Source organism: Chionomys nivalis, chromosome 22, assembly GCF_950005125.1.
Source record: "Chionomys nivalis chromosome 22, mChiNiv1.1, whole genome shotgun sequence".
In the NCBI taxonomy this organism is placed as follows: Eukaryota; Metazoa; Chordata; class Mammalia; order Rodentia; family Cricetidae; genus Chionomys; species Chionomys nivalis.
This window is the reverse complement of record NC_080107.1, coordinates 51,284,711-51,309,907: the sequence shown is the minus strand read 5'-3', so window position 1 is coordinate 51,309,907 and position 25,197 is coordinate 51,284,711. Positions and strand designations below refer to the sequence as shown.

General features: G+C 49.5%; 1 protein-coding gene across 2 annotated transcripts in view; it reads left to right on the top strand.

Moving 5' to 3' along the window:
- Positions 1-25,197, top strand: part of Ttll11 (tubulin tyrosine ligase like 11) — a 234,034-nt gene that overhangs the window by 94,183 nt on the left and 114,654 nt on the right. For both annotated transcript variants that reach the window (XM_057755098.1, XM_057755097.1), the window contains exons 5-6: positions 1,197-1,292; positions 2,281-2,399. In XM_057755098.1, coding sequence (XP_057611081.1) covers positions 1,197-1,292; positions 2,281-2,399 — 215 coding nt within the window. The remainder of the gene's footprint in view (positions 1-1,196; positions 1,293-2,280; positions 2,400-25,197) is intronic.

Genomic DNA, 25,197 nt, shown 5'->3' with positions numbered 1-25,197 from the left:
ATGCACATGGCAGTGTGTCTAACGGAAGAACTTGTAAGGAATTCGAAGCCAGGGTGGCTGGACGAGGAAGCCTCGCCTGCAGCAGTGGGTGTCGCAGTCAAGAACAGGTGTACAGCAGCATTGCCGCAGTGAGCCTTGAGCGCAGGGTTGGCCTGTGGCGGTGACCTGCGAGGGACAGGGGTCCACGTCCAGGTAGTTTTCTAGCTTAGACTCATGCTCTGGTGTCAGCATCTGAAAACTGTTAATGCTTTTTGAGCAAAGACACATGCACACTCATCTTACACTGGAGGCACTTGTGACTAGTCCTGTTTGGGCTTAAAAGCCAACACCCCACTCACTAGGTAGGCAGGACTGAGGACCCATAATCATTCTGGGGGCTCAAGTTCTTCTCCCTTCTAAGAGTGTGTTCTTCATAGGACCTAATGGAACTATGAATCTTTGGTGCATTGTATAACTCATACTGTGTGTGGGGGGGGGCGGGGGTAGCATGCACAACCATAGGGATCCTAGGAGCAGGAAAATGGGGTGGTAATTGGCACCCCCCAGTGTCATATTTTCCAAATATTTCCCCTTCTTTCAACTCTATCTCTGTGCGCGCGCGCGCGTACACACACACACACACACTCGAGGTTATAACAGATTCACCCAAGGAGGGTGATTGATGTTTCCCAAACACATTTGCCCACATTCTTCTGCTCTGAGAAATTTTAACAGCAAGCACGGCCTAGAGGATGAGCTACTTCTTGATCCTTACAAAACACTCATGTATGCTCCAGGCTAAGAGAGGTGGCCTTAGGTTTCCAGAGATGTAGCCAGGAAGTCACCTAACAGAGGAGAGTGGAACGAAAGGCTGGGAGAGGAACTGGTGGACTGCTGGTGATCCTTAACACGATGAAAACCTGTTGGGAGGACAGTGGGCATCATTTCACGGCACTTGGGGCGACAGAGCTAGTCCTGAGATGCACTGTGGGACTGCATCTGTTACCAAGGTTTCCATAAAAACTTCTGCTCTCCATTTGGTCCGACAAGTACACCCAGAGGAGCAAGGGCTGTGGAGGAGGAGGCCAGGGTCAAGGCCAAGGTTGGAGCCCGAGTTTGAATTTATTTTTGCTTTAATGCCCCTAATACCATACTCAATTCCTGAGAAGAAATTGTGGCCAGAGGGAGTAATTCTGAATTATGTTTTCTCTGCCCAGATTCTAGGCTTTGACATCCTTCTGATGAAAAACCTGAAGCCTATGCTCCTGGAAGTGAATGCAAACCCCAGCATGAGGATTGAGCATGAATACGAGGTAGGCGGCCGCATCGTCCCCTGGGCTGTGGACCTGTGAGGCGGCCCCTTGACCGACCGCATCGTCTCCTGGGCTGTGGGCCTGTGAGGCGGCCCCTTGACCGACCGCATCGTCTCCTGGGCTGTGGACCTGTGAGGCGGCCCCTTGACTGCCCAAGACTTGCCATCCTCAGAACTTCACAGCTAAATCCCATCCAAGTCAAATAATTTTAGTTCTGTCAAGCTCCAAAGAGAGTCTATTAATATAAGACCTTTCCGACCCATGGTAATTTCCCAGCATGCCATTCTTCTCATTTTAAAGGTGGGAAGGGTAGAAGCGGCTGAGCCTTTCCATCCGTTGTACATGAACTAATTAGTTACCCTCAGGAGATGAGCTGACTGAAATTCTGTAGTGTGAGTTAGCCATGCCGGCATGCTTGGCCACTAAGACAAACAGCACATTTAACAGTGCCCATGCTACACCCCCACAGATGCTGTCAAGGAGTCAGAGGAAATAGCCCTAAAATTACTGCTGGGCTTTTTGGGGGATTATCTGGATTCTTTTAATTTTCTTAAGCCCTTCCCACATTCCCAGCTCGCACATAATGAGCGTGTATAATTTTGATAATCCAAAAAGCACAGGGCTAAGACCAGGCATAGTAGTGCACACCTGTAACCCCAGGAGTCCAGAGGGCAGGACAGAGCAATCACAAGTTCAAGGCCATCCTCAGCTACACATCAAGTTGGCAGCCAGCCTGGGCTAACAAAATAAAACCTTAACCAATAACAATAAAATCACAGTGCTGTTAATTTTTTGGTGTGGGTTTTGTGGATTTATAAAAGGTGATTTCATATTTAAGCTAAGATTAAGGAGGGTTAAAACCCCTTTCTGTGGATTTGCCAAGGCCAGGTGCATGATTGCACAACCCTTGAGCTAGACAGGGTATGCAGGGATAAGCATCAGAAGTGGGTCACAGTTCAGCTCTGACTTGGAATCCTTACCTTCCAAGCTCTCTCCAGGGGTGTTTGAAAATATCCCCAGCCTGGTGGATGAAGAGGTGAAGGTGGCCGTGATCAGAGACACACTGCGCCTCATGAATCCTCTGAAGAAGAAAAAGAAGGAGATGCAGTAAGTCTTAATGTCGCTCATTTCTGCTGATTCTTTCATTTCTCTATGTGTCCTAAGCAGACGAAGGAACTTCTTGAAATCTAAGTGAATAAATCACTTTTTTATTTCACAAATAGTCCCAGGCAGTCAGCAGCTCAGAATCAGGAGTGGTTGGGAACACAGCTCCAGTGGACAGAATGTGCTGTCATGTGTGAGACCCACGTCCATTTCCCAGCACCACAACCAATCAACCAACCAAATAATCGATACACAAATAGAACCAGGAATTATGCCACAGTTGGGATTCAGTGCTAAGTCCCTATGGTTATCCACATCTGGAGGTGCCCACCAAGCTCCCCCTTCCCTCGGCCACCCATGGGGACATGAAGGGAAAGGATGTATGTCCCTGCCTCAGCCTTCCTGCAGTCATCCTAGCTATGAAGAACATTTCACTCGGCCATTTGCTCTGTTTGTCCCCCACCACACAGGCATTCCAGGCTCCCACAGAGTACACGCTGACTGATTAGCATCTGCCTAGCTTTTAGGCAGAACCCTAAGACGGGCATTTCAGGAACTTCTCATACCCATGATGTGTCAGATGGCCCCAAAGCTCCCAGACATGTCAGCATTTGCTATCTGTGGGAGACAAGAGGAATGCTCTCTTCCCCAGCTCAGTTCCAGCTGTGGGAGACAAGAGGAATGCTCTCTTCCCCAGCCCAGTTCCTGCTTGCTTTCCTACACAGCAGTGCTTTTCACCCTTGAGTGCACTTAGAGAATGCCAGCGCAAGGACCCCACCTTCATCCGTTCTGCAGAGTGTTGTGATCGTGGCTTGGAGATTTGTCCACAGATGTCTGCAGGTTCTCTAGGTGCTGCACCTTGTATGAAATGTCAGGCAGGCTGGCTGGTACCCGCTTCCTGATCTCTTCTAAGAGCAACTCACCATTCTGGCGGCAGCCCAGGAACCTTCACCTGTGGTTTGCACAGGACAGTTGTGCAGGTGTGGCCACCATGGACTTCTGCTCTAGAGGTGATGTCCCTGGGCACCTCGGGCCCTACAGCAGGCAAATGATATGGCCACTGACTAAACACGTTCAGCTGCTCTCACCCCTTACCCCTCAGAACAAACACTGGTTGGGCTGTGATGTAGTTAGATTAAGTGCAATAAAGCACGCTCCTTAAAGATCTCATCTGTAATGGCTATTGATTCCAGCGATCAAGATGAGATCCCAAGAGATTTTGTGCTCTATGCAGAGAGAAGTGGGTGGCTTTCTGTGGCATGGGGGTGCAGATTATTTTAGGATGACCTTGACACATTGCTATTCTGACTTCTTCACTGGAACAAGAAGTTAAAACAGTGTGGCCTGAGCATACTTTTAAAATTTAATTTTTTTTGAAAATTTCCTAAGTGAGTACTATATTCCATCATTTTCATCCCTTCCTTACCCTCCAGCTCATCATCTGTCTTCTGATTACTCCACTTCAGTATCCATGACCTCCTCTTCAGTAACTATTGTACAGAGAAAAATCTACCAAGTGTGTTAGTGTTTCGGTTACACATGTGTGTTTAGGACTGGGGTTGGAGCGCCTATCAGAGGCCTCCTCTATGGCCACGCGGCCCTGAATGTACCCTGCCTCCTCGGAGCTCAGGCCCTAAGCAGAGTGAGGGCTAGTTAGTGCTCACAGGGACTGAGCATTCTGAGATCTCTGGCCTGTGCCACGCAACCCAGAAGACTCAGAGGTCCTGCCCTTGATAAAAGCCCGAAGACAGAACTTGCTTTTCCCAGCCCTTGTCTCACGTTACCTATACAATCCATATGAGCTGAAGGTCCCAGCGGATTGGGACCATTGACTGGCAGGGATGAGAGAGGCATTTTATAACTTATCAAGTCATTTTTAATATAAAAAGCATTGCTGCTGAATTTCAGGACTCTGGCTTCCTTTCTATTCTAGAAGCCCTTTCATTTTCCACTTTGTCACCAGTGGCGAGAGGAGGTGTGTGGAAAGCTAAATGCCATTTCCCGGTTTTCCCCTTACTTTCATTTTATATATTACTTTGTTTTTAGCCAGCAATGGTCACCCGTGAGAGCACGTTGCGATCTGCCAGGTGCAGTACTATACACGCAGTTACTGTTGGGCTCACTTCACCAGGTTCCAGGCTGAATTAATTCTCAGTCCCTATGGCTGGACAAAGCCCAGGGCGGGCGTGGTTGGGGGGCGGGGCAGGAAAATATGCAGGACTGTGGAGCCAAAAACCGTGGCTGCCGTTCTGAGACCACGCCGCTCCAGCTGTGCTGAGTGACGTCACGGTAGCATCCCAAGCCGGAACTTGCCCGAAAAAAGCAAAGTTTTCGTTTATTTTTGCTGTTGTCTGTTAGTAGTTTGAGTTGGAGCGCACTATGAAGTCCAGCAGGCCTTGAACTCTCAATCCTGTGTCTCTCTGCCTTCCTAGAGGCAGAGGAATTACAGGTGTGTGTCTCCGTGCCCAGTTCTAGAGCTCGTGGCTGGTCCTTGTTAGCTCCTGGCTGGGTTTTTGTCATCAAGACAGGCGGAGTGAGGTTCCCTTGACCTATGCAATCTTAATTAAGAAGCAGATGACCAAGCCCCTCAGCCCCAAGACTTCTCCGAAAAGGTGCAGAAGAATCATTAGAAAGGCTCCAACATGTGCTGGTGCATCCTGCACCTCCGTGCACCCCGCACCTCCGTACACCCGGCACCTCGTGTACCTTCACACCTCCGTGTACCCCACACCTTCGTGCACCCCGCACCTCCGTGCACCCCGCACCTCCATGCCCCCGGCACCTCCGTGTACCCTGCACCTCCCGTGCTCCCCGCACCTCCATGCCCCCCTGCACCTCCGTGTACCCTGCAGCTCCGTGCACCCCGCACCTCATGTACCTCCGCACCTCATGTACCCTGCACCTCCGCACACCCTGGATCCCGTAGCCCGCGGGACCTGTCTTGGTGAGGCTGACAGCAGTCACAGGTGTTCTGTAACAGACGAGCCTGACCCTGCTGATCTCCTTCCAAACAGAGCCAGCATCACTTTCTTTGCTGGGCACGATATGATTTATGCCTATAATCCCAACACGTGGAGGCTGACGGGGTTGCCATAAATTCAAGGAAAACCTGTGCTATCAAGTGAATTCCAGCCACGCCTGGGCTACAGAATGAGATGCTATCTCAAAAACAAACAAACAAAGTGCTTTCTTTTGAGCCTAGCAAAGGGCATTCAGTCTTTCCTCAGAGAGTTGCTTGGCTGTTTTGAGCCTCTAGAAGTCTTTTCTACATAGCAAAAAATAACATGTAAATAAAACAAAAATGAGCACGTTCAAGTGAAACAACTTAGGGCATGTTTTTGTTTGGTTTGGTCTTGGTTTTGGAGGCAGCCCCCTGGGTGCTGGAGTCGTAGGTGATTGCCACTACACTGTTGACAGCAGGTGCTCTCTATGCTCATTTTACTGATACTGGACAGGTAGCAAACAGTGACCATTAGCTGTTATTTCCCTTTCTTGAGGAATTGTGAGTTTAAAACTAATGTGTCCTAAATCTGAGGCCGTGAGATTACGGTGGACTGTCGCTGGTGCTGGAGGGCTGCCGTGGAGGAGAGATGTTTCCAGGCAGCAGGGTGTCACTGGGACATGTGTGTTTGGGACGCTCGGAGAAACTGCCTTTAGAGTGAAGAAGGGAGATGGCTGTCACAAGAAAACTAAGTAAACGAAAATCTTCATTACTGGCGATGATTTGCATCCTGGGGCTCCGAGGAGTAACCCTCAGCACGTGGAAATGCGGACGCTGACCCTCATCTCTAGAGTAAAATTAACAGTCTATAAATTTAAAGAGTATATACTTCGGGGGACTGGGGTGTAGTTCAATGGTAGAACAGTTGCCTAGCATATGTAAGGCCTTAGATGTGATCCTTAGCACCCCCTCCCCAAAAGAATACAATCCACTATATATCACAGTGTCGTAGGGACATCATTCCACTTAGCTCCAAAAATTTTTGACTTTCTGTGAGAAACCCATCCCTGTATGCACTGCTGCCTCTCCAGATCTCCAGGCCTCCACCCCGCCCCCCACGGAAGCCATCTAACTGCCATGGATTTCCGGTCCTTGGTAGTGTTGCTTGTTTTGTTTTTTTTTTTTACCAGAATTACACAATGTGCAGTCTTTTGTGATTGGCTTCTTTCATTTTTATGATGTCTCTGAGGTTCAGCCATGTTATAGCATGTTAGACCTTTATAACTGAGTGCCCTATTTACATAGCTCTACTGCAGGGGATAGACAGCTGGGCTTTGAGACTGAGCTCTGATTTGGGTCTTCTGTATTAGATTCCACCCACAGGAAAAGGGGTTTTCTGCCTCAAGAACCACTGTTGTAATCTGACCCCTCACTTTATTGGTAGGGGCACAGAGGTCGCCACTCCAGATTCAAGACCCCCCTCGCGGGTGATTTGAGAGCTGGGTGAAGTTATCCTATGCCTGAATCTCCCCTGCACATCTCCCCGCCCCGCCTCCACCTGGAAACTGAGTTGGAAAAGGCGTGTGTCTCGTCTGTCCCAAGTCACAAGTCTCATTAGTGGCAGAGTAAAAATGATCAGAGTCTCCTCACTTTGAGACCGGTTTCTGCCATGCATTGAAAGCCCAGCTTCAAAAAGGAAGGGGAAAATAAGGAAAACCAACAGAGACCCCTCTTAAGGTAACCTTGTATCCGACGTACCCGAGTGGACAGCATTCCCAGCTGTTTGCGGACAAGGCCCTAGATTGCGGGAGGTCCATCTAACCCCGTCTGACTGGTCGCTCTTCTTTCCCACATGCTGATCTTTCTGGTAGCTGGACTCTTCTTGGGGTCCCCAGGATTTATAAAGTGTGGCAGGGAGGTAGGCGTGGAGAAATCTGGGGGGATTGTGTGGAGACCACAGTGTCTCCGAGTGCCTAGGAGCCTCGTCATAGACTTACTGTTTCTGATTCAACTGCAGATGTTTGGACTGTGACTTACGGAAGCCCAGAAGGCCCTTTCCCGCATTAACACTTCACAGTCTACTCCCGTTTTACTTACCGTTTGTCACCATAATAACCCTGTTTGTTGTAAAGAACGGGGCGAGCCTGCCCGGATAGCGTCAGTGCCGATCGGAGATGCCCACTCAAGGTTTGACTCACCTGACAGGCATCTGTCCTGAATCCTTTGCCGTTAGAACCAGCAGGTGAAGTTCCAAGGCAGTGCATTCTACACGGAACCTAGAACAAAGGCGAGGCGTTCTGAGAGAGCAGGGAGAGTATGGCCAAGGAATGTGGCTTTGTCCTGTCCTGAGGAAGAGGAGAGGAAGCTCACCAACTCAGATTCCTCCCCTTGAATTGGTAGTACACCTTACTTAAACCACCTCAATAACAGGGAAGATATATTCATTTTTTAAAAGATTTATTATTTTTATTTTATGTATATGGGTGCTTTTTTCTTTCTGTGTCTGTGATGCAGTATCCATGGAGGCCAGAAGAGGGCGTCAGATTCCCCCAGGAACTGGAGTTAGAGATGATTGGTAGCCACCATGTGCGTGCTGGGACTTGAACCCCAGTTGTCTGGAAAAGTAGCCAGTGCTCTTATCTGCGCAGCTACCTCTCCAGAACTACATGTTCTAAGCATGCCACCCTTCTGGCTGGCGACCAGGCTTCTGGGAACAGCCTCTTCCAGGGAAATAATCTCACTGTCCTACTGATGGGTCCATCTGTGTGTACACAGCTGATCTTTGGTTGAAATTTTGAATGTCAGCTGATGCCCAAACCCCAAGGACCATCACACACAGATCCCAAGGACCTCCAGTCTCAGGTACATAAAAGAAGCCTGGGTCAAAGTATGGTGGCTCTTAGTGGGGGTCATTTGCATCTCATTTGCATTCAGGAGTGGATTAGAGAACCAAGAATACCTTTATCTTGAGTGTTTGTTAAGAATTTCCCGTGTGAAGAGGACTCCAAGAAGCCAATGAGCTCTTGGAGGTAAGGGAAACCCACACGTGAAGATCTGTGAGGTGGAGGAGGCCAAGTCAAGGGATCATTTCCCGGTAGGATGAATTGTTAAAGCCCATGGGAAGGCAGCACTGTGGTTGAGGTATGAAGGGTGAGCAGTACATCCCTGGTGGAGGAAGCTCTGCAGGGGACCCTAAGAGTTTGAGTAGCTAGAAAGCCCCATGCACAGAGTGCATTGGCGAGAGGGAAGAAAGCGCCGTGGAAGCCGGAGACCAGAGGTAGGCAGCCTGGAATGACAAGCTAAAGAAACCCGAGCTTGCTTTCAGTGTGGACTGTGTGAGGTCTTGCAGGAGCCCCAAAGTGACACAGGACCTTGTATGTAGGTGTGTGTGTGGTTCCTGGAAAAAAGGGCCACAGATTTTATTACCCAAGGCCAAAGTGTGCTGTTCTTGTTGGAGCTCCACACAACCTGCTGAAAGTTGAGGCACCGTGGTTTGCAACTGCGGCGGCTGTTTGGACCTCAACGGTCGCAGGCATGGGTGGGTTGTCAGTAAACTAGACACATGTGCATGATCCCCACTGGAAAACAGACAGGAGGAGGCTAATGCATGTGCATTACCACGTGTAATGTGCTGCACCGCCCAGGAGAGACCTCTTCTGTGTACAGTGAGCTGAGAGGGGCTGTTTCTGAGGCTGATGGGAAACACACACTTCCTAAGAAGCATCATTTCAGAGGGACGACTGACTCTCTCCACCGCAGATAATGCAGGTGCCCTGCCGCCCTGGATGGGGCCGATGGGGCCAGTCGGTCACCATTGAGGCCATGTGGCAGCGCTGACCTGTGTGTGAGCCCTCCCAGAATCATTTCAAGAAGGCCAGGTTATCAGACTTCCTCCAGCACTGCCCTAGTGAGCCTAAATCAGGGGTTGTGGGCTGAGCGGCTAAAGGGCTTGCCATGCAAGCTGGAGGACCCGGGGGGGGGGGGGCTCAGACTCCAGGGCTCCCACAAAATGCCAGGTGGGTAAGGTAGAGCCCACCTGGGGTCCTGGCATTTGGGAAGAGGGATCTCTGGGGGACAACTGGCTGCTTTGGGTTCAGAGAAAGAGACCCTGTCTCAGTGAATAAAGTGGAGAGCCACCGCCACAGTGTGAGCTACAGAGGGAATTGTCCCTCAATTTATGTGGGCTAAGCAACAAACAGGTGATTGAGCGGAAAGAGCCACGGCTGGCCAGGATGCCACTTCATCCTCAATACTGTCCCCAAAGCTGATGTGCAGAGAGAAACAAGGTTCATGGTAGGCAGGCTTTTCATCACTAGCTGGACAGGGGTTTGTCTCTCTCTATCCATATAATCACCTTGTCATCTGCAGGAAGAGAGCCACTGAGTTCGGAACAGAGATCCTCTAATGGCTTTTGTGCACAGATTGGGGGCACAGGGGCTCTGCCGTCAGATGCTTGGGGGAAATCCTGGCGCTGCCATTTATAGCCATAAATGGTCCTGTCTCCTCACGCTCTGCGCTGTGCCTTCTTCATCCATAAAAGGGAGTTTTCAGTTGGGTGGGTTTTTTTTTTTTCTTTTTAATCTGCAAAGCAATGAAGAGTTCTTGCCTTGGAGGGAGGGAGAGTCTTGCTTATTCCTACAAGAGTCCTTGTCATGGAAAATGTCCAATCTGAACAGTTTTAAATAAGTAAAACGTGTGTGTGTGTGTGTGTAAGGGGGAAGGGCACGAGAAGAGGTAGGAAACTCAGTAGGAAGAGAGATGCAGTAGTGACAGGTTAATCTTTGGCTGTGGGGAGGGATTTGATTTCCCTCTAATTACCTCTAGATTAAAAGAAATGAAAGATGAGGATGAAAGTCGGCTTCAGCAATCACCCCGAGCCCTGGGCACCACACAGGTCGGCAGTATCCTCAGCCGCTCCCCTTCCTCGTCTTTTTGCGCAATTTCCATTTTTTCCCTTCACGTTCGGCAACTCTCGAGGCAGAGGCTAATTGCGGGGCGTGGGAGAGGGTAGGATCTGCACCCCAGGCTCCTCCACCCCTGCACCCTCGCAAGTCAGGGCTGCCGGCGAGAAAAGCACTCCTGCATCCCCACCCCCAGCTGCAGAACCAGCTCTTCCCGGCTGGTGGATGACACCTTAACATGGAGAGGATCCCTTCTTCCTCCAGACTGGGCTGTGCCCTGCAGCCTGGAAGCTGCTACACTGTCAATGAATGCAAGAGGGGGAAGCACGTCTGCATGGAGACCCACGCCAGAGGGTGGGTCGGGGCGCGTGTGAACCCTGGTGAGGTACAGAGTGCGGCAGGAACGCCAACAAGGGGAGGAGCTGGGCAGGATGGAGGTGGTGTAGAAGCCTCTGCCTCTCAGGACTCCCAGTGCAGTACTAATGAAGCTTCTTGGCAACCAGAAAATGGGGACTGTGGTATTCATAGCCATGACCCATGAAAATGTAAACTAGAAAAAAAAAAAAAAAAACAACCTACGTCCTCCCACCCCATCCCCCCGTTTTACTCCAAACTCTCGTTTCTGCCCTACTTACAATGCCACAATGTCCATAGGCCTATCCTGCTTGCTGGCTCAGTCCCTAGACACAGGATCGTCCTGTCTTTGAGGTGCCTCTGATGGTTAATATTGATTATTGATTTGACAAAGATCCAGGCCACCTAGGAGGCAAGCCTCTGGGATGTCTAGACTAGGTCAACTGAGGTGGGAAAACCCATCCTGAATGCAGGCTTGGGTCCTGGGATGAATGGAAAAGGAAAACAGCATCAGCACCCATCTCTCTCTGCTTCCTGACTGAGGGCGCAGAGTCTCACAAACCTGCTGCCATGACCAACTGCAGCCTCATATTTTGAGCCATGATAAACCCTTCCCACCTTAAATTGACTTTTTATCGAGTATTTTATTCCAGAAATGCGGAAGTAGTTGCCTTTGTATCATGCGTTTGGCTGTCACTCACTGGTGGTCTCAGTCACACAGTCGCCTTGGTAGACTAAAGGAGCACCTAGCTCCATTATGTCTCACACCCATGTCTGCCAGGGGTGGAGTGATGGAGGAACCCAACTCTAGTGCAGCAGGTGGAGGGTTTCTTCTGAGCACCTGCCTCTGTGGCTTCCCCAACCTCCCTGCAGCTTGCTCATTTTTGTCATCACTGTCATTACCCACACAGCTGTGTGGTGCTCTGCTGTCTTACAGTCACCCCAGACCAGTTAGTATCGAGTGCACTCCCGACTATGTGCGGTGGGCATCCCGTGTCCTCTCCCCATCCTATAGGGACCCTCAGTTCTGGGTCTCAAGACTTCGTCCCTTGCCGTAGGAGGAATAAGCCAACCGCCTGTGTGCTAAGTGGACTGGGGTGGAGTTTCTGCGCCAAAGGAGCCCTGTGAAGTACTGCGGGGGACAGAGACTAGACTCGGTCCTCAGAGGCCTGATTAAGTGGAGGGTCTGGAATCCTCTGCTAGGAGGGGACAGGGAGTCACTAAGGATGTTTCAGCTCAGAGGAATGAGAGGCAAGAGCAGCCGCTGCTGTAGCTTCAAAGCTTGTATCTGGAGATAGAATAATGTCTCTGCAGGCGCCGGTGGCAGAACAAGGCAGTGAGGCGAAATTTGCAGAGAAAGTTAAGCTTGGAGAAGGAAAGGGAAGACCAAAAACTTCCTTTGTCTGCAGTGTTAAGAATTGGCTCAAAGGGGTCCTGAGTTCCATGCTCAATATCCACAAGAACTGTGTGGGATGAAGGAAAGCCAGTCTGGGATGCGTACACACGGGCTCGGATCTCCAGCCTGGGACTGAGCATGGGCCTGCCTTCCGACTATACTGTGGGGAGATGGCGGAATGGTGCATGCGTTGCTGGTTGGTTGGAGCATTAGGTCAATGTTTGAGGCAAACGACACAGAGGCAGAAGGGATGAACCTTAGCTCTCAGCTTCTGAGGGGTCACAGTCGCTGGCTCCATTGTTTTCAGGACTTGTGATAATTCAGATGCTCATGGTTAGCGTGTGAGAGCCAAGGCACTTGCCTCACAACAGCAGAGAGAAGAGAAGGGCACAAAATACCCCTGTAGGCATGCCCACCATCCACCTTCCTCTTTCCACAGTTCCCTCTACTTCCCAAGACCCACAAATGGATGAACCCACTGATGAGATCAGAACCATCGTGGTCTGGGTGACTGGGCCTGCTTCTGAACATTAATACACTGGGGGATAAGCCTCCGGCTCATAAGCTTTCGTGGGTGGACATTTTAGCTCCAAGCCATAGTAGCTGTGAGGAGAAAGTAAGGGATCAAAACAGATCTCAGAGTACATTCTCTCCGCGAGTGTCTATTGGTTTCTTTCTAGGGGTGTGGCTTATGCTCCCTGCGTGCTCACCAGTTTGCTTGCAGGCCCACCCTAGTACTCATGATGCACTAGAAGGAGTACAGTTGAGATCCCAGCCTCCTGCCACCCTCTCCGGTCTCTTCCCACTCCTGACTCCACCACTTGATGACGAGGGGTGGACACTCTGGTACGCACATGCGTGAGCACACACAAACACACACCCAGAGAGAGAGAGAGAGAGAGAGAGAGAGAGAGAGAGAGAGAGAGAGGAGAGCGCTCCAGCCACAGTGGTCTCCACCCCACCTGGTTCGGATGCTCTTTGACCATCTCTGCAGTCTACAGGGAGGGCACCAGACCCACCTGCTTAGGAAGGCAGACGCTAATGCTCTAAGTGTGCTACTCTAGGTTCTAGGTGTCGGAAATGGAAGCCGAGAGGGTACGGGTTTTCTGTTGATGTGTATCTTGGTCTCAACAATCCCTCCTTCAACTCTTGAGTTTGGAGCCCAGTGTAGGCATCTGTGACCAGAGTCTGAGGGAGGGTAAGGTTTCTTGGGATCTGTGAGTGGTGGCGTTTAGCACTCGGATGTGTTCAGTCATGTGCCCTTGTGGGGCCTGGGTGGCATTCTGAGGGCAAGGATGGCAAGCCAGGGAGCAAGGAGAGAAGACAGGCTGCTGGGTAGGGTGGACTGTCAGGACAGGCCAGGAGCTAAACTGTGCTGCCTGTAGAGACACACTGAACTCGAGTTTATTCTGGCTCAGGCCTTGGGAATCTATGACCCTGGACAGACCTCCTGAAGATGGACTGTCACCGGTGAGGACCAAACCATAGCCCCTTTAGAATAGCCAGCTAGGCCACCGCAATGGCAAGAAAGACACTGCCAGGCCACGTCAGCCAGACTGCCCTCATCCACGGGTACTTTGCTTTACAATCTGCATAAATCAGCAAAGGTTTCTGAATTGACAGGGGCCAAGGCAGAACCATAAAGCTGTTAGCTGGGCAGGGACCCAGGCAGTGGCACTGAGGCCACTCAGACTGAGGTGGTCTTCCCAAACTGGAGAGGCAGGGACTGTGGAAGCCCATCCCACAGAGCCTGCCTGGGGTTGCTGACACTGTGCTTCTATTCTGCTTCCTGGTGCTGTCCTTGCCCTGACAGGGAGCAACACATAGCTGTTGGCTTGTGTTTCAGGTCTGTGTGTCGTTGTCGTCGTCCGTCCCCCCCCCCCCCCCCCCCGCACCGGGAAGCAACCCTTCAACCCCTCCTCTGGGTTCGAGCGCTGTGAAGATCAGTATGACTCATTCTTAGACAGAGGTGGGCAGTGTCCCTGGGGAAGGACACCCTGGAGTCACAGTTTCCCGATAACTCCAACAGCAAGGACACACGCTCGTTTAATTGAGTTCATAATGCTTGCCACCAGAGCTCGGTAGAAAACAAACACAGGGCCACGCCGTAAATTCACACTTTGGTTCATCTGCTTCCTTTCCTCTGCCTTTCTGTGAGGGTTTCTGAAGACAGTCGAGTATGAGTGGCTGTCAAACCTAACCTAGAAGGCGCCATCCCATCCACTGAAAGCAATTCTTCTGACGAGGGAGAAGTCGCAGATCCCGGCCCCATCCCTTTTCACTCTCTCACAGCTGGTCTGCAGGCAAAGTCCTAGATGCATTCTTAATTTTGACTCAGCCTTTCTCTCCAGCAGAACAAGTGGCGGGGATTTTTTTCTCTCTAGGCAACAGCAATGCTCTGCCTCATTTGCTTTGTTTTTGCACTGTGGCATGGCAGCATGCGAGGCTGCTGACTTGAGCATCAGTTCTTCTAGGAATGCATCCTTCTTGATGGACCTGCGGATTTCAGCCCTAATTATTGAATGCAGAGGTACTCCTTTGCTTCTCGAATGTTTTAAGGCGGAACAGTAGACAAAGTCTGCCTTGCTTCCAGATTTTACTGGCACTCCGAACCACTTGGGTGTCAGCCCTGTCTGATGGCCCCGCCTCGTGAGCTCTGCTTTCCCTTAGGGAGAGTAGCAGAGCCCCTTGGCTCCGTGCCATGGAGAAGGTCAACACGGCTGTGGAAAACGGGCCATCGCTCTCCCCTTTAGCTTGTCCTTGGTCTCGAAATGTCCTTGATGAAAGCAGAATTTGAAGAAATACTTTTACAGACAGGGATATCGTCTTCTGTGGTGCAGGATGCAGGATTCGGAATATTCTGTGCCTGGATTTGAGGATAGCTTTTCCCTTGCTCTCGGTGAAATCTGGGGCAGCTGACTTCCCTGTGTCTCAGTTTCTCCATGAGTGAAGTATGTGTAATGGTAAAAGCTGTGTAGCAGAAATATTGTGGTGGTAAAATGAAATCACCGAGCCTAACCCACCGCACATGTACTGCCTGGGTGTGGGAAGCATTGTGAGTGGAAATTGTTCGATAATTGGCCCTATTGTTCTGAGCATCCACTGTCACAGTGTGAGCACACAGGGCTAATGTCACAAGCATTATTACCGTTCTCACAAAAGGACACACACTGAAATACAGTTGTCCTTCCCAGCATCTCCCACAGTACCCAAATCTGTGCTCAAGTCCCTTATACAGAATAGCAGAGTGTCTTCATGTAACCTCTCCCCACCCCATGTACTTTAGATTCTCTGTGGATTCCTAATACAATGTTAATGCTGCCTAAGCCACTGCTACTGTATCGTTAGGAAATGACCATTTGAAACGGCTATACAGGTCAATAAATGCAGTTTCTTTCTTGACTATTTCACATCCCTGGTTGAACCCTTGGGCAGAGACCCCACAGGTGCAGAGGGCCACCTGCATGCAGTTTTTCACCCTGTCTTTTTTTTTTTTTTTTTTTTTTTTTCGAGACAGGGTTTCTCTGTAGCTTTTGGTGCCCGTCCCGGAACTAGCTCTTGTAGACCAGGCTGGCCTCAAACTCACAGAGATCCGCCTGCCTCTGCCTCCCGAGTGCTGGGATTAAAGGCGTGCGCCACCACCGCCCGGCTTCACCCTGTCTTTTCAAAGACAGGAATTTCTGTAAACAAATGGACGGTGTAATAGAGCTCAGCAAGACTGAAGAAAGCCAGCATTGCCCGTGTAGCCAGTTTAGTTACAGGGATCCCTGATCTCGTTTGTGCCTCACACTGAAAAGGATTCCTCTCATGTCCATGAAGTTTTTGTCATGCCACATGGGTGGAACCCTAAATAAAAGCAGTGCCCCTGGAAGGCAGCTGAGACCCAGCTAGGAGGCGAGGTCCTGGGCTGCCAGCCTTGCCACAGTGCGCTCTGAACTTGACCTTGGGCCAATCTCATCTGTACTATCTGCCATGTTGAAAAAAAAATGCAGCCATTTTATAAGTGTGCATGATTTATTATTTGGAAGAGAGAGATAAAAACAAAAAGGAAGATTTCGTCTTTTAAAAACCCTTGGACTCTGCAAATTTTTCTGGTTGCTTTTAACCCACTGGCATGAGGTTGCGAACATTGTAGACCAGCCAATTGGGAGCTGTGGTTCTCGTCTCAGGCTGTGCTGTGTGAAGCGTCACTGACAGCCTCTCACCGTCCACCGCTTGCTTCCAACCGGAGTGATCTGCCTCCCCGTGAGAGTCACAAGAAGCACTTCAGTCCTGCTTATAAACCTTAATTAGTTTGAAAAAGAGAAACAGGATTTGCGGTTCTTAAAATAGTTGTGAATGCAGAAGGCCATTTTCTTGGTGTTGTGGTCTGGATGCTTCATAGGGGTGCCATTATGAGGCTTTGCATGGATCCTGTGTCCGAGTTCATAGCCAGCATCTTTGAAACTGATGAGCTAGTGCAAGCAATTGGGGAACAGAATGGTCCTCCTCTCTACTATTTTAGATGTGACCTCTGTGTCTTCTACGCTCCGACCAGAGGTTGTACTGGCTGCCTTGTGAGGTACCTTTCCACTGATGTTGGAAGCCTGCTAAGTTGTCCTGTAGGCAGTGTTGGTCAAGACAGTAGTGTCTCTATGGGTAACATGCCTGGAATGGTGCCTCATACATGCAATCCCAGCCTTTGGAAGGCTGAGGCAGGAGGATTGTGATGAGTTCAAGCTCAGCTTGAGCTGTGTAGTGAGTTTTAGACCAGCAAGGAGACCTTGAGTAGCAGCTCTACCACTGACTTGCCTCTTTTATGCATGCTGTGGAGGAGGAACCATATTGGGCCTGTGGCTGCAAGGCGGTATTGTGTCCAGCTTTCCGCATCTGCCCAAGGGTCTTAGTTCCATTGCTGTGCTGGTTTTCTGTTTAATTTTTTTCATGTGTATGGATGTTTTGCCTATGTGTGTGCCTGTTCATCAAATGTGTTGCATGCCCATGGAGGCCAGAAAGGAGCTTCAGATCCCCGGAAGTGGGTAACAAATGCCTGTGGGCTGCCATGTAGGTGCTGAGTCAAGCCTGGGCCCTCGGAAGAGCAGCCAGGGCTCTTAACTGCAAAGTCATCTCTCCCACTCGCATCTGCTGGTTAGCTGACATCACCTGAGCAGGGGAGTCTCAGCTGAGGGATTTCCTAGAGCAGACTTGTCTGTGGGGCACTATCTGGGTTGTTAACTGAGGTTAAAGACGTACCCCGAGTGAAGGTGATACCATTTCATGGGCTGTGCTCTGCGCTGTATAGGAGTGATGATAACCGGTGAGCCTGTACACTGAGGAAACACAGCCTTAGGTTCTGTCTCTCTCTGCCCTCGGCTGTGAGTACTGGACCAGGTGCCCAAGCTCCTGCCTCGACCTCCTCTCAGTGATGCCTGGAACCTGAACTTGTAGGCTGAGTAAACCCCTCTCTCCCCTAAGTGGCTTTTTTATCGTCTGTTTCATCACAGTCATAGAGATGACCCGAGAGCAGCTGCTGAGAACCCTTCCTGTCCTAACAGCCCATTAGCTCTGCTGCTCTTCCCTATAGCAGTCAGTCTCGGCCTAAGGGTCGGACCCCTGCAACAGGCGGATCTCCAATTAGTGGACTTAGCCTGTGAGTGCGGTCGTATACCACATGAGGTCTGTAGGGAATTTACCAGTCTCCATAAACTGGTTCTAGTTCCTGCTCGATAGTTGGGAAAACCTGGTTAAATATCTGTTCTAGTTACCTATTGGTGTTCTGGTTACCTTGTATTGTACCTTTGGTTCAGATCTCTAAATTGGGAGAGGTTTGGCACCCTCCATTACAGTGTGCAGCATTTGGTACCCTCCATTACAGTGTGCAGCATTTGGTACCCTCCATTACAGTGTGCAGCATTTGGTACCCTCCATTACAGTGTGCAGCATTTGGTACCCTCCATTACAGTGTGCAGCATTTGGTACCCTCCATTACAGCATTTGGTACCCTCCATTACAGTGTGCAGCATTTGGTACCCTCCATTACAGTGTGCAGCATTTGGTACCCTCCATCACGGTGTGCAGCATTTGGTACCCTCCATCACGGTGTGCAGCATTTGGTACCCTCCATTACAGTGTGCAGCATTTGGTACCCTCCATTACAGTGTGCAGCATTTGGTACCCTCCGTCACAGTCTGCAGCATTTGGTACCCTCCATCACGGTGTGCAGCATTTGGTACCCTCCATTACAGTCTGCAGCATTTGGTACCCTCCATCACGGTGTGCAGCATTTGGTACCCTCCATCACAGTCTGCAGCATTTGGTACCCTCCATTACAGTCTGCAGCATTTGGTACCCTCCGTTACAGTGTGCAGCATTTGGTACCCTCCGTTACAGTGTGCAGCATTTGGTACCCTCCATCACGGTGTGCAGCATTTGGTACCCTCCGTCACGGTGTGCAGCATTTGGTACCCTCCATCACAGTCTGCAGCATTTGGTACCCTCCATCACAGTCTGCAGCATTTGGTACCCTCCATTACAGTGTGCAGCATTTGGTACCCTCCATCACGGTGTGCAGCATTTGGTACCCTCCGTCACAGTGTGCAGCATTTGGATTCGTGCTTTCTTTTATAGTTTGTTTCACACTTAAGACATTTGTGTATATTACCCTCCCCCACTTTTCTCATTAAAGTATATGGAGTCATCTGAGTTAAAGAAAGTATCCTCATGCAGCGTAGTGTTTATCACACACCTGACCACAGGTGAGCCTCTTGTCCCCCTGGGCTCTACCTGTAGAATGAAGGTCATATGGGACCATGAAGGGAGCCCAAACGGATTCCCCTCCCACCTAGCTTCAGAATTACTTGAGAAGAAGATCAAGGAATGAAGAGACGAGCCTGTATCTCACCTTCATTATGGAAGAGGTGACCCCAGAGAATGAGACCTCTATATTCAGGCAGATGAACCTCCCTCGTTCAATCCAGAGCGAGCCTTTCCTTTCAACCCACATGCAGGACTGTGGGGTACCAGAGTCAGGACCTGCGAGCAATAGGAATAAGGAGGACGTGGGCATCCTGGCCCCTCATCACACTGTCTTCTTGCAAATTTCAGTCATCACCAAAGTCATTCTGTCTCCTCCACGAGAGGCTCAATGGTAAGCTATTGTGCTTATTTCCTGGGAATAGCGTCCTTCAAAATCAGTGGATTCTGCTGAGATCCGAATGGCTGGGGTCCAGCTCTATCATGTTCAGCTACGTGATCCCAGGTGAATCCCTCTGTCTACACTGCACCTCACCTGCAAACATTACCTGAGCTAATATATGGATTGCCAGGCTGTGGCCAGTCAGGTGAGCTAGCACACACAGGTGTCCTCAGGAAATGGTGCAGGTTTATATGAATTGCTTCTGTATAAGTATAAAGAGATAGTTTTGTTTTATGGTGGTTTTAGCTAATCTTGAATTCTTTTTCTTGTTTGTTAGTATTACTTATTTCAATAGCCAGAGAAACTGGTGCTTGCTCCTACCCTTCTCCTTGCTAGCTTTTACAAAACAGGATCACGAGCCAGAGGGAAGGAGAAATTAAATTAATGAAAAACTTCTGTGCATCAAATGGCCATTCTCTGATTCCAGCTATTTTTATAGGCTCTCCCGAAGCTGTCACACAGTTCTGTAGTAGGCATTTCAAAGTGTTTGCTCCAGTTAATTTATGCTGAGAAATCCTTAGTGGACTCTGACACAGGCCTGGCACGCGCGTCCGCCGGCGTCATTTTACTGTTTCTGTGTTTGTCCCAGGACTTGAGCAGAGTCAGGGTTTAAACCAGGCATGGCTAGTGCTAGATCCCATGTCACCCTCACTGGGACCTGAGGCAACACTTCTCCATGCCCAGCAGAGGCCCGTGAAGGTCCTGTGTCATTCCTGCTCTAGTCACTCGGTATCAGTCAACAGCTTCTCTTCTTGCAAACATCACTGCTAACGTGTTGCCCCAGCCCTCCCTTGCTTTAGAAATTGTGTTTCTCTTCCCTTGCTCCATGAGATGTGGGACTGACCAGAGCAGAGGGCATCTGTCCAATCCCTGTCACCTCTGTGGACTGACCGGAGCACAGGGTGTCTGTCCGATCCCTGTCACCTTGTGCTCTTAGGAAGGGCTTTGTCTCCATTCTCCAGATGTGCTAGTCAGGTTTCATTACTAGAAGAATCTATGAGAAAAGTCACCTTATTTTGGCACGTAGTTTTGGGGGTTCTGGTCCAAAGTGGGTTGGCTCTCGTGCTTTCGGACATGTGGTTAGGTGGCACATTGTGGGGGGAGCACGCCGATGGATCTGCTCTTTGGTTGGTTGGTTTTGCGAGACAGGGTTTCTCTGTAGCTTTGAAGCCTGTTCTAGAGATAGCTCTTGTAGACCAAGCTGGCCTTGAACTCACAGAGATCCACCTGAGTGCTGGGATTAAAGGTGAGCACCACCACCACCCAGCAGAATCTGTTCTTCTTACAGGGCAGGGTTCTAATGTCCCCTTCAAGCACGCATCCCTGGAGGCTGGAATGAAGCTCAGTGGCTAAAAGCACATGCTGCTCTTGCAGAGGACCCAAGTTTAGTGCCCAGCACCCCTGTGGGGCGGCTCACAACTACCTGTCACTCCAGTTCTAAAGGATCCCACAGCCTCTTTTGGCCTCTGTGGTCGTATGCACTCCAGAAGCACAAACCTACACACAGATGTGTGGGCCTACACATAATTAAAAAGACATCTTTTTCTAAAAGGGCCCATTCCCAGTGACCTGATGTCCCCCCACTCGGCCCCAGCTCTTAAAGCTTCCTCTGCCTTCCAATAGCACCAAATGGGAGACCATGCCCTTTAAAATTTATCTTAAAATTATATATATCCAAGACTGTCCTGGAACTCTTGGTCCTCCTGTCTCTGCCTCTTGAATGCTAGGATTACAGGTGTGTATTGCTATAACCAACTGGAGACTAGTCCTTTAACACACAGGCCCTTGGGGATCCAAACTAAAGTGGCAATTCTTGAAGTTACAAACACATTGGAATTTCACTGAATCCTAAAAACAAAAACAAGCCCAAAACAACAAACCATCAAAAAGGCAAAGCAAAACACTGGGACCCACACACCCAGGGCCTCCTGCTGTGCAGCAAGCACTTTACCCTTTGGTCCTCTCTCCCACCCCTCAACCTCCATTTCTCACGGGACCCAACACACATGTGAAAGGGGTTCATAAACTACGGGATATCATGCAAAATGTTCACTATCATATTCATTGTGACTTCACCATAGTTACTAGTAAACATGTCTTAGCCATCCAGAGAGCGTTTAGCTTAATGTAGCACACGAGAGTAATTAATTGAGGGAATTAATTAACAAATCATTGATTTTACTACAAAACTGACCCTGAAGTTAAACGTGGGTCTTATCCCAAGCTTAGTACATGTAGTTCCCAACTTAGAATGCACTGAGAGAATGAATGAGGGAAAGATTCAGGGCTCCCTGCTGCTGGCTAATGTGATCGTCACTGAGATAACAAGCAGGTCAATTAGCCTTGGTTTACTGTTATGTAATCTGTTTGGAGACGAGGATGCCAGCATTAGACTGGAGATGGCCCTGCTGACCTGTAGGTCATCCTCACTGCTAAGATGCCACAGTTCTAGGGCAGATGCTCTTGGGAGCAATGCTGAGGGCGGGTGATGCATTCCTGTTTGGACCATTTGTGCCCAGGAGAGTCAGGTCCTCAGCTTGTTCATGTGGTAGGGTCATGTCTGTACTTACGTCACAGAAAATGTGGGGTATTTTTTTGTTTGTTTGTTTTTGTTTTTGTTTTTCGAGACAGGGTTTCTCTGTGGTTTTGGAGCCTGTCCTGGAACTAGCTCTTGTAGACCAGGGTGGTCTCGAACTCACAGAGATCCACCTGCCTCTGCCTCCCAAGTGCTGGGATTAAAGGCGTGCGCCACCACCACCCGGCAAATGTGGGGTATTTTAAGGAGGCTGTGAGTTCATTTTCCAGCCGCCCAGACTCTCGTTGCTTGTTTGTTTCCCAGCCGCCTGGCAGCTCAGACCCTAAATAATCACACAGAAACTATATTATTTAAATCACTGCTTGGCCCATTAGCTCTAGCTTCTTATTGGCTAACTCTTACATATTAAACTAATCCATCTCTATTAATCTGCGTATTGTCACATGGCTGTGTCTTACTGGGTAAAGGTCCGTCAGGCGTGGGGCTACATGGCTTCTCTTTGACTCCACTTTCTTCCTCCCAGCATTCAGTTTAGTTTTCTCTGACTTGCTAAGTTCTGTCTGCTACAGGTTCAAAGCAGTTTCTTTATTCATTAATGGTAATCACAGCACAGAGAGGGGACTCCCACATCAGTGGGGTGTTCAGAAAATGTATGCCTGGGTTGCCCCCGAAAGGGTTGTCTGTTCAGCAGTGATGGGGCCCACTCCTTAGCATCACGAGAGGCACACATTTGACAAGTATAATAGGGGAATTGATTGTGGGCCCCCAGATCCCAAAATCCAGCCTGCTCTGTCAACTCCAGCTCTGTGACCTTCATGCCTCAGCCTTTGTATCTATACATTAGGACAATACCCACCACATCTGCCTGTGAGGAGAGAAGTTACAAGTGTGGGTCAGTCCAGACCTGGCTTGTGGAAGGGCACAGCATGAAGCACACAGACATCAGCATCCAATGGCTTTTAGAGTCCTTGAACACAGAAGATATTAATCAACCAACAGTAGCCACTATGTCTGGTTGCTACCATTTGCTCATTATAAAAACACACATGAAGTTTCTGTTTTGCCCTCTCTGTAATACTGAGGCCATGTTATCTTTTGATAAATATTGAATAAATGGAGATCAGGGTTTGAGTTGATGGGATTGCTTTCTTGGCTGTTGTTTTCACTGGTCAGGACAGAGGGCTGTCCCAGAGTCCTTGCTCTGGCCCTTTCCTGTGTTGATGGAGGATCTGCCTTTTCTCTTCTAAAATGGGGGAGACCTGTAGCTGCTTCCTAGGGTCACTGAGAGGGCTAAGTGAGTTACTGCCTCTAAGGTCTTGTACGATAGCTGTAGAGCAAAGGGCTGTTGTGTGGCCCATGTCAAAGGGCATCGAGGTCTGTGCTCAGTGGGAAAGTAGGTGCTCACTGAACACACGTTCCTCGTTCCTTTCCATTCTCAAGCCCTTCAGTCCTCCGCTGACGCCACTCTGACTGGGCTTCCCAGTCATGGAGCTCTGCTAATGGCAGAACCATGCTGGGGACAGAAGAGATATGCCACAGCCTGAGCAACTTCTGCTGGTGGCAGCTGTCACCCTCTACAGGGAGGCTTCCTCCTCATGCCAGTACTGGCCTCAGCATACACAGGCACTAAGGCGGGATGGGCTGTCGGCACTCCTTCCTGGAAACCATTTCTAGCTCCAGAAACTGTTCACCATGATTTCCCCTTTTTATTGTCGTGAAGTAACTGAGTCAAATGTCCCAGCCAACAACAGCACACAAAATGCATCTTTGCCCACATGGCAGCCTCATTAAAACCACAGAATTATATTTTCCATACTCCCCGGGCTTCTCTTTCTAAATTAAAAACAAACAAACAAACAAACAAAACCTTTCAGTTTTAGCTATTTGGAATTGAAATCTTTCTTTTAACAAAATCTTTTTAATGTTTATTTATTAGCGGGTGGTGGGGAGCATTGCCATAGTACGTGTGGAGTGGTCAGAAGACAATTTGTGGGAGTCAGTTCTCTCTTCCTCATGTAGATTCTGGGGATTGAACTCAAGTCATCCGGCGTGGCAGCAGGAATCTTCCTTGCTGGCGAAGTCCCGTCACCAGCCCTGCAGAATTTTTCTAAGTGTGTTATACACCCACTTCCATTTGCTTTTTCTTGTGTTGGAAAGAAAAAAAGTCCTAATAAACTGGCTCTCCAGACACCAAACACACCCCACACGCGCTGTGTTTGTTCAGTTCCTGCAGTGGAAATGGTCTTTCCACAGTGGGGCCTAACAATCAGTTTGGAAGTGTCTTAAATATTCATAGGTTGCTTGTAAAGGAAAGGAAGCATTCAGCGTGACCAGGTGGAAAGAACAGGCTACCAAACATCGGTAGGCCTGGATTTGGTACACTTGAGAGCTGGCCTCCCGGAGCAGGGCAATTCCTGGAGCTTCCTTTTATAAAGTGAGGTAACAATGACCTCACAGAAGACATGATCAACATAAAAAATAGTGGAACATATTGGGGATCTCAAATTCAAGTGCCACATCAAACAAGACCTGGGTTGAGACATGGGCAGGCACCCGAATTTGCTTCTCTGGCTTGGCTGCATATGGGAGCACACAGAAAGCCTCACAGATATCTCTAGCAACTAATGCAGAATTTTTGAAGTTTTAAAACAAACAAACAAACAATATCCCCAGGTCTTGGGCAGCTGTGGATGACTAGCTAGCATGTCTGTCACCTTCCGAGCGAGTGAACTGTTCTGCACATGGCGGTAGCTACAGAATGGCTTCCCCTGCCCCACAGAACCTTGCACTATACGGCAACCTGCGTACTGTTCTTTGGTTGGCCTGTCTTTCTCAACCCTAATGACTTGGCTTCCAGGAACCATTTCCAGCCACAACCCCTGCCTGTGTAGGCATGCTCCTCACTGCTGGCTTTGTCTTGCTGTCGGCAGTGGCTATGGGTTTCTCTGCTGGGGGTTCAAGAGAAAAGACTTCTGCGATTCTACCTCCATTCTCCCTACTTCACTCTCTAGCCATGGTAAGAGTGTTGGAGATCCCAAGTGTGTCATGCCCTGTCACACGTTTGGTAATACTCTTCCCTCTACCCATGATGCTTGTCTATGTTTTCCCACAGTGACCTTTCACCTTACATAGGTCAGGTCTACGTCATCTCTTCCTGAGATGCCCTAAGGGCAGGGCACACTCAGTTGAGGGCTCGGGACCTTAATGGTTAATGTTGTCAACTTCATAGGATTCAGTCACCTAGGAGACAAGCTGCTGAGCATACCCAGGAAGAATCATCTAGATTATGTTCATGAAGATGGGAAAGCCCACCCTAACTGAAGATGGCACCAGTCCATGGACTGGATAAAAAGGAGAAGTCTAGTTGGATGTGGATGTTCATCTCTCTCTGCTTCCTAATTATGACACAATATGCAAACCTCATGTCTCTGACACTGTGACCCCTTCACCATGGTGACTGTGTCCTTGAGCTGTGATGACACCGTGACCCCGTCACCAT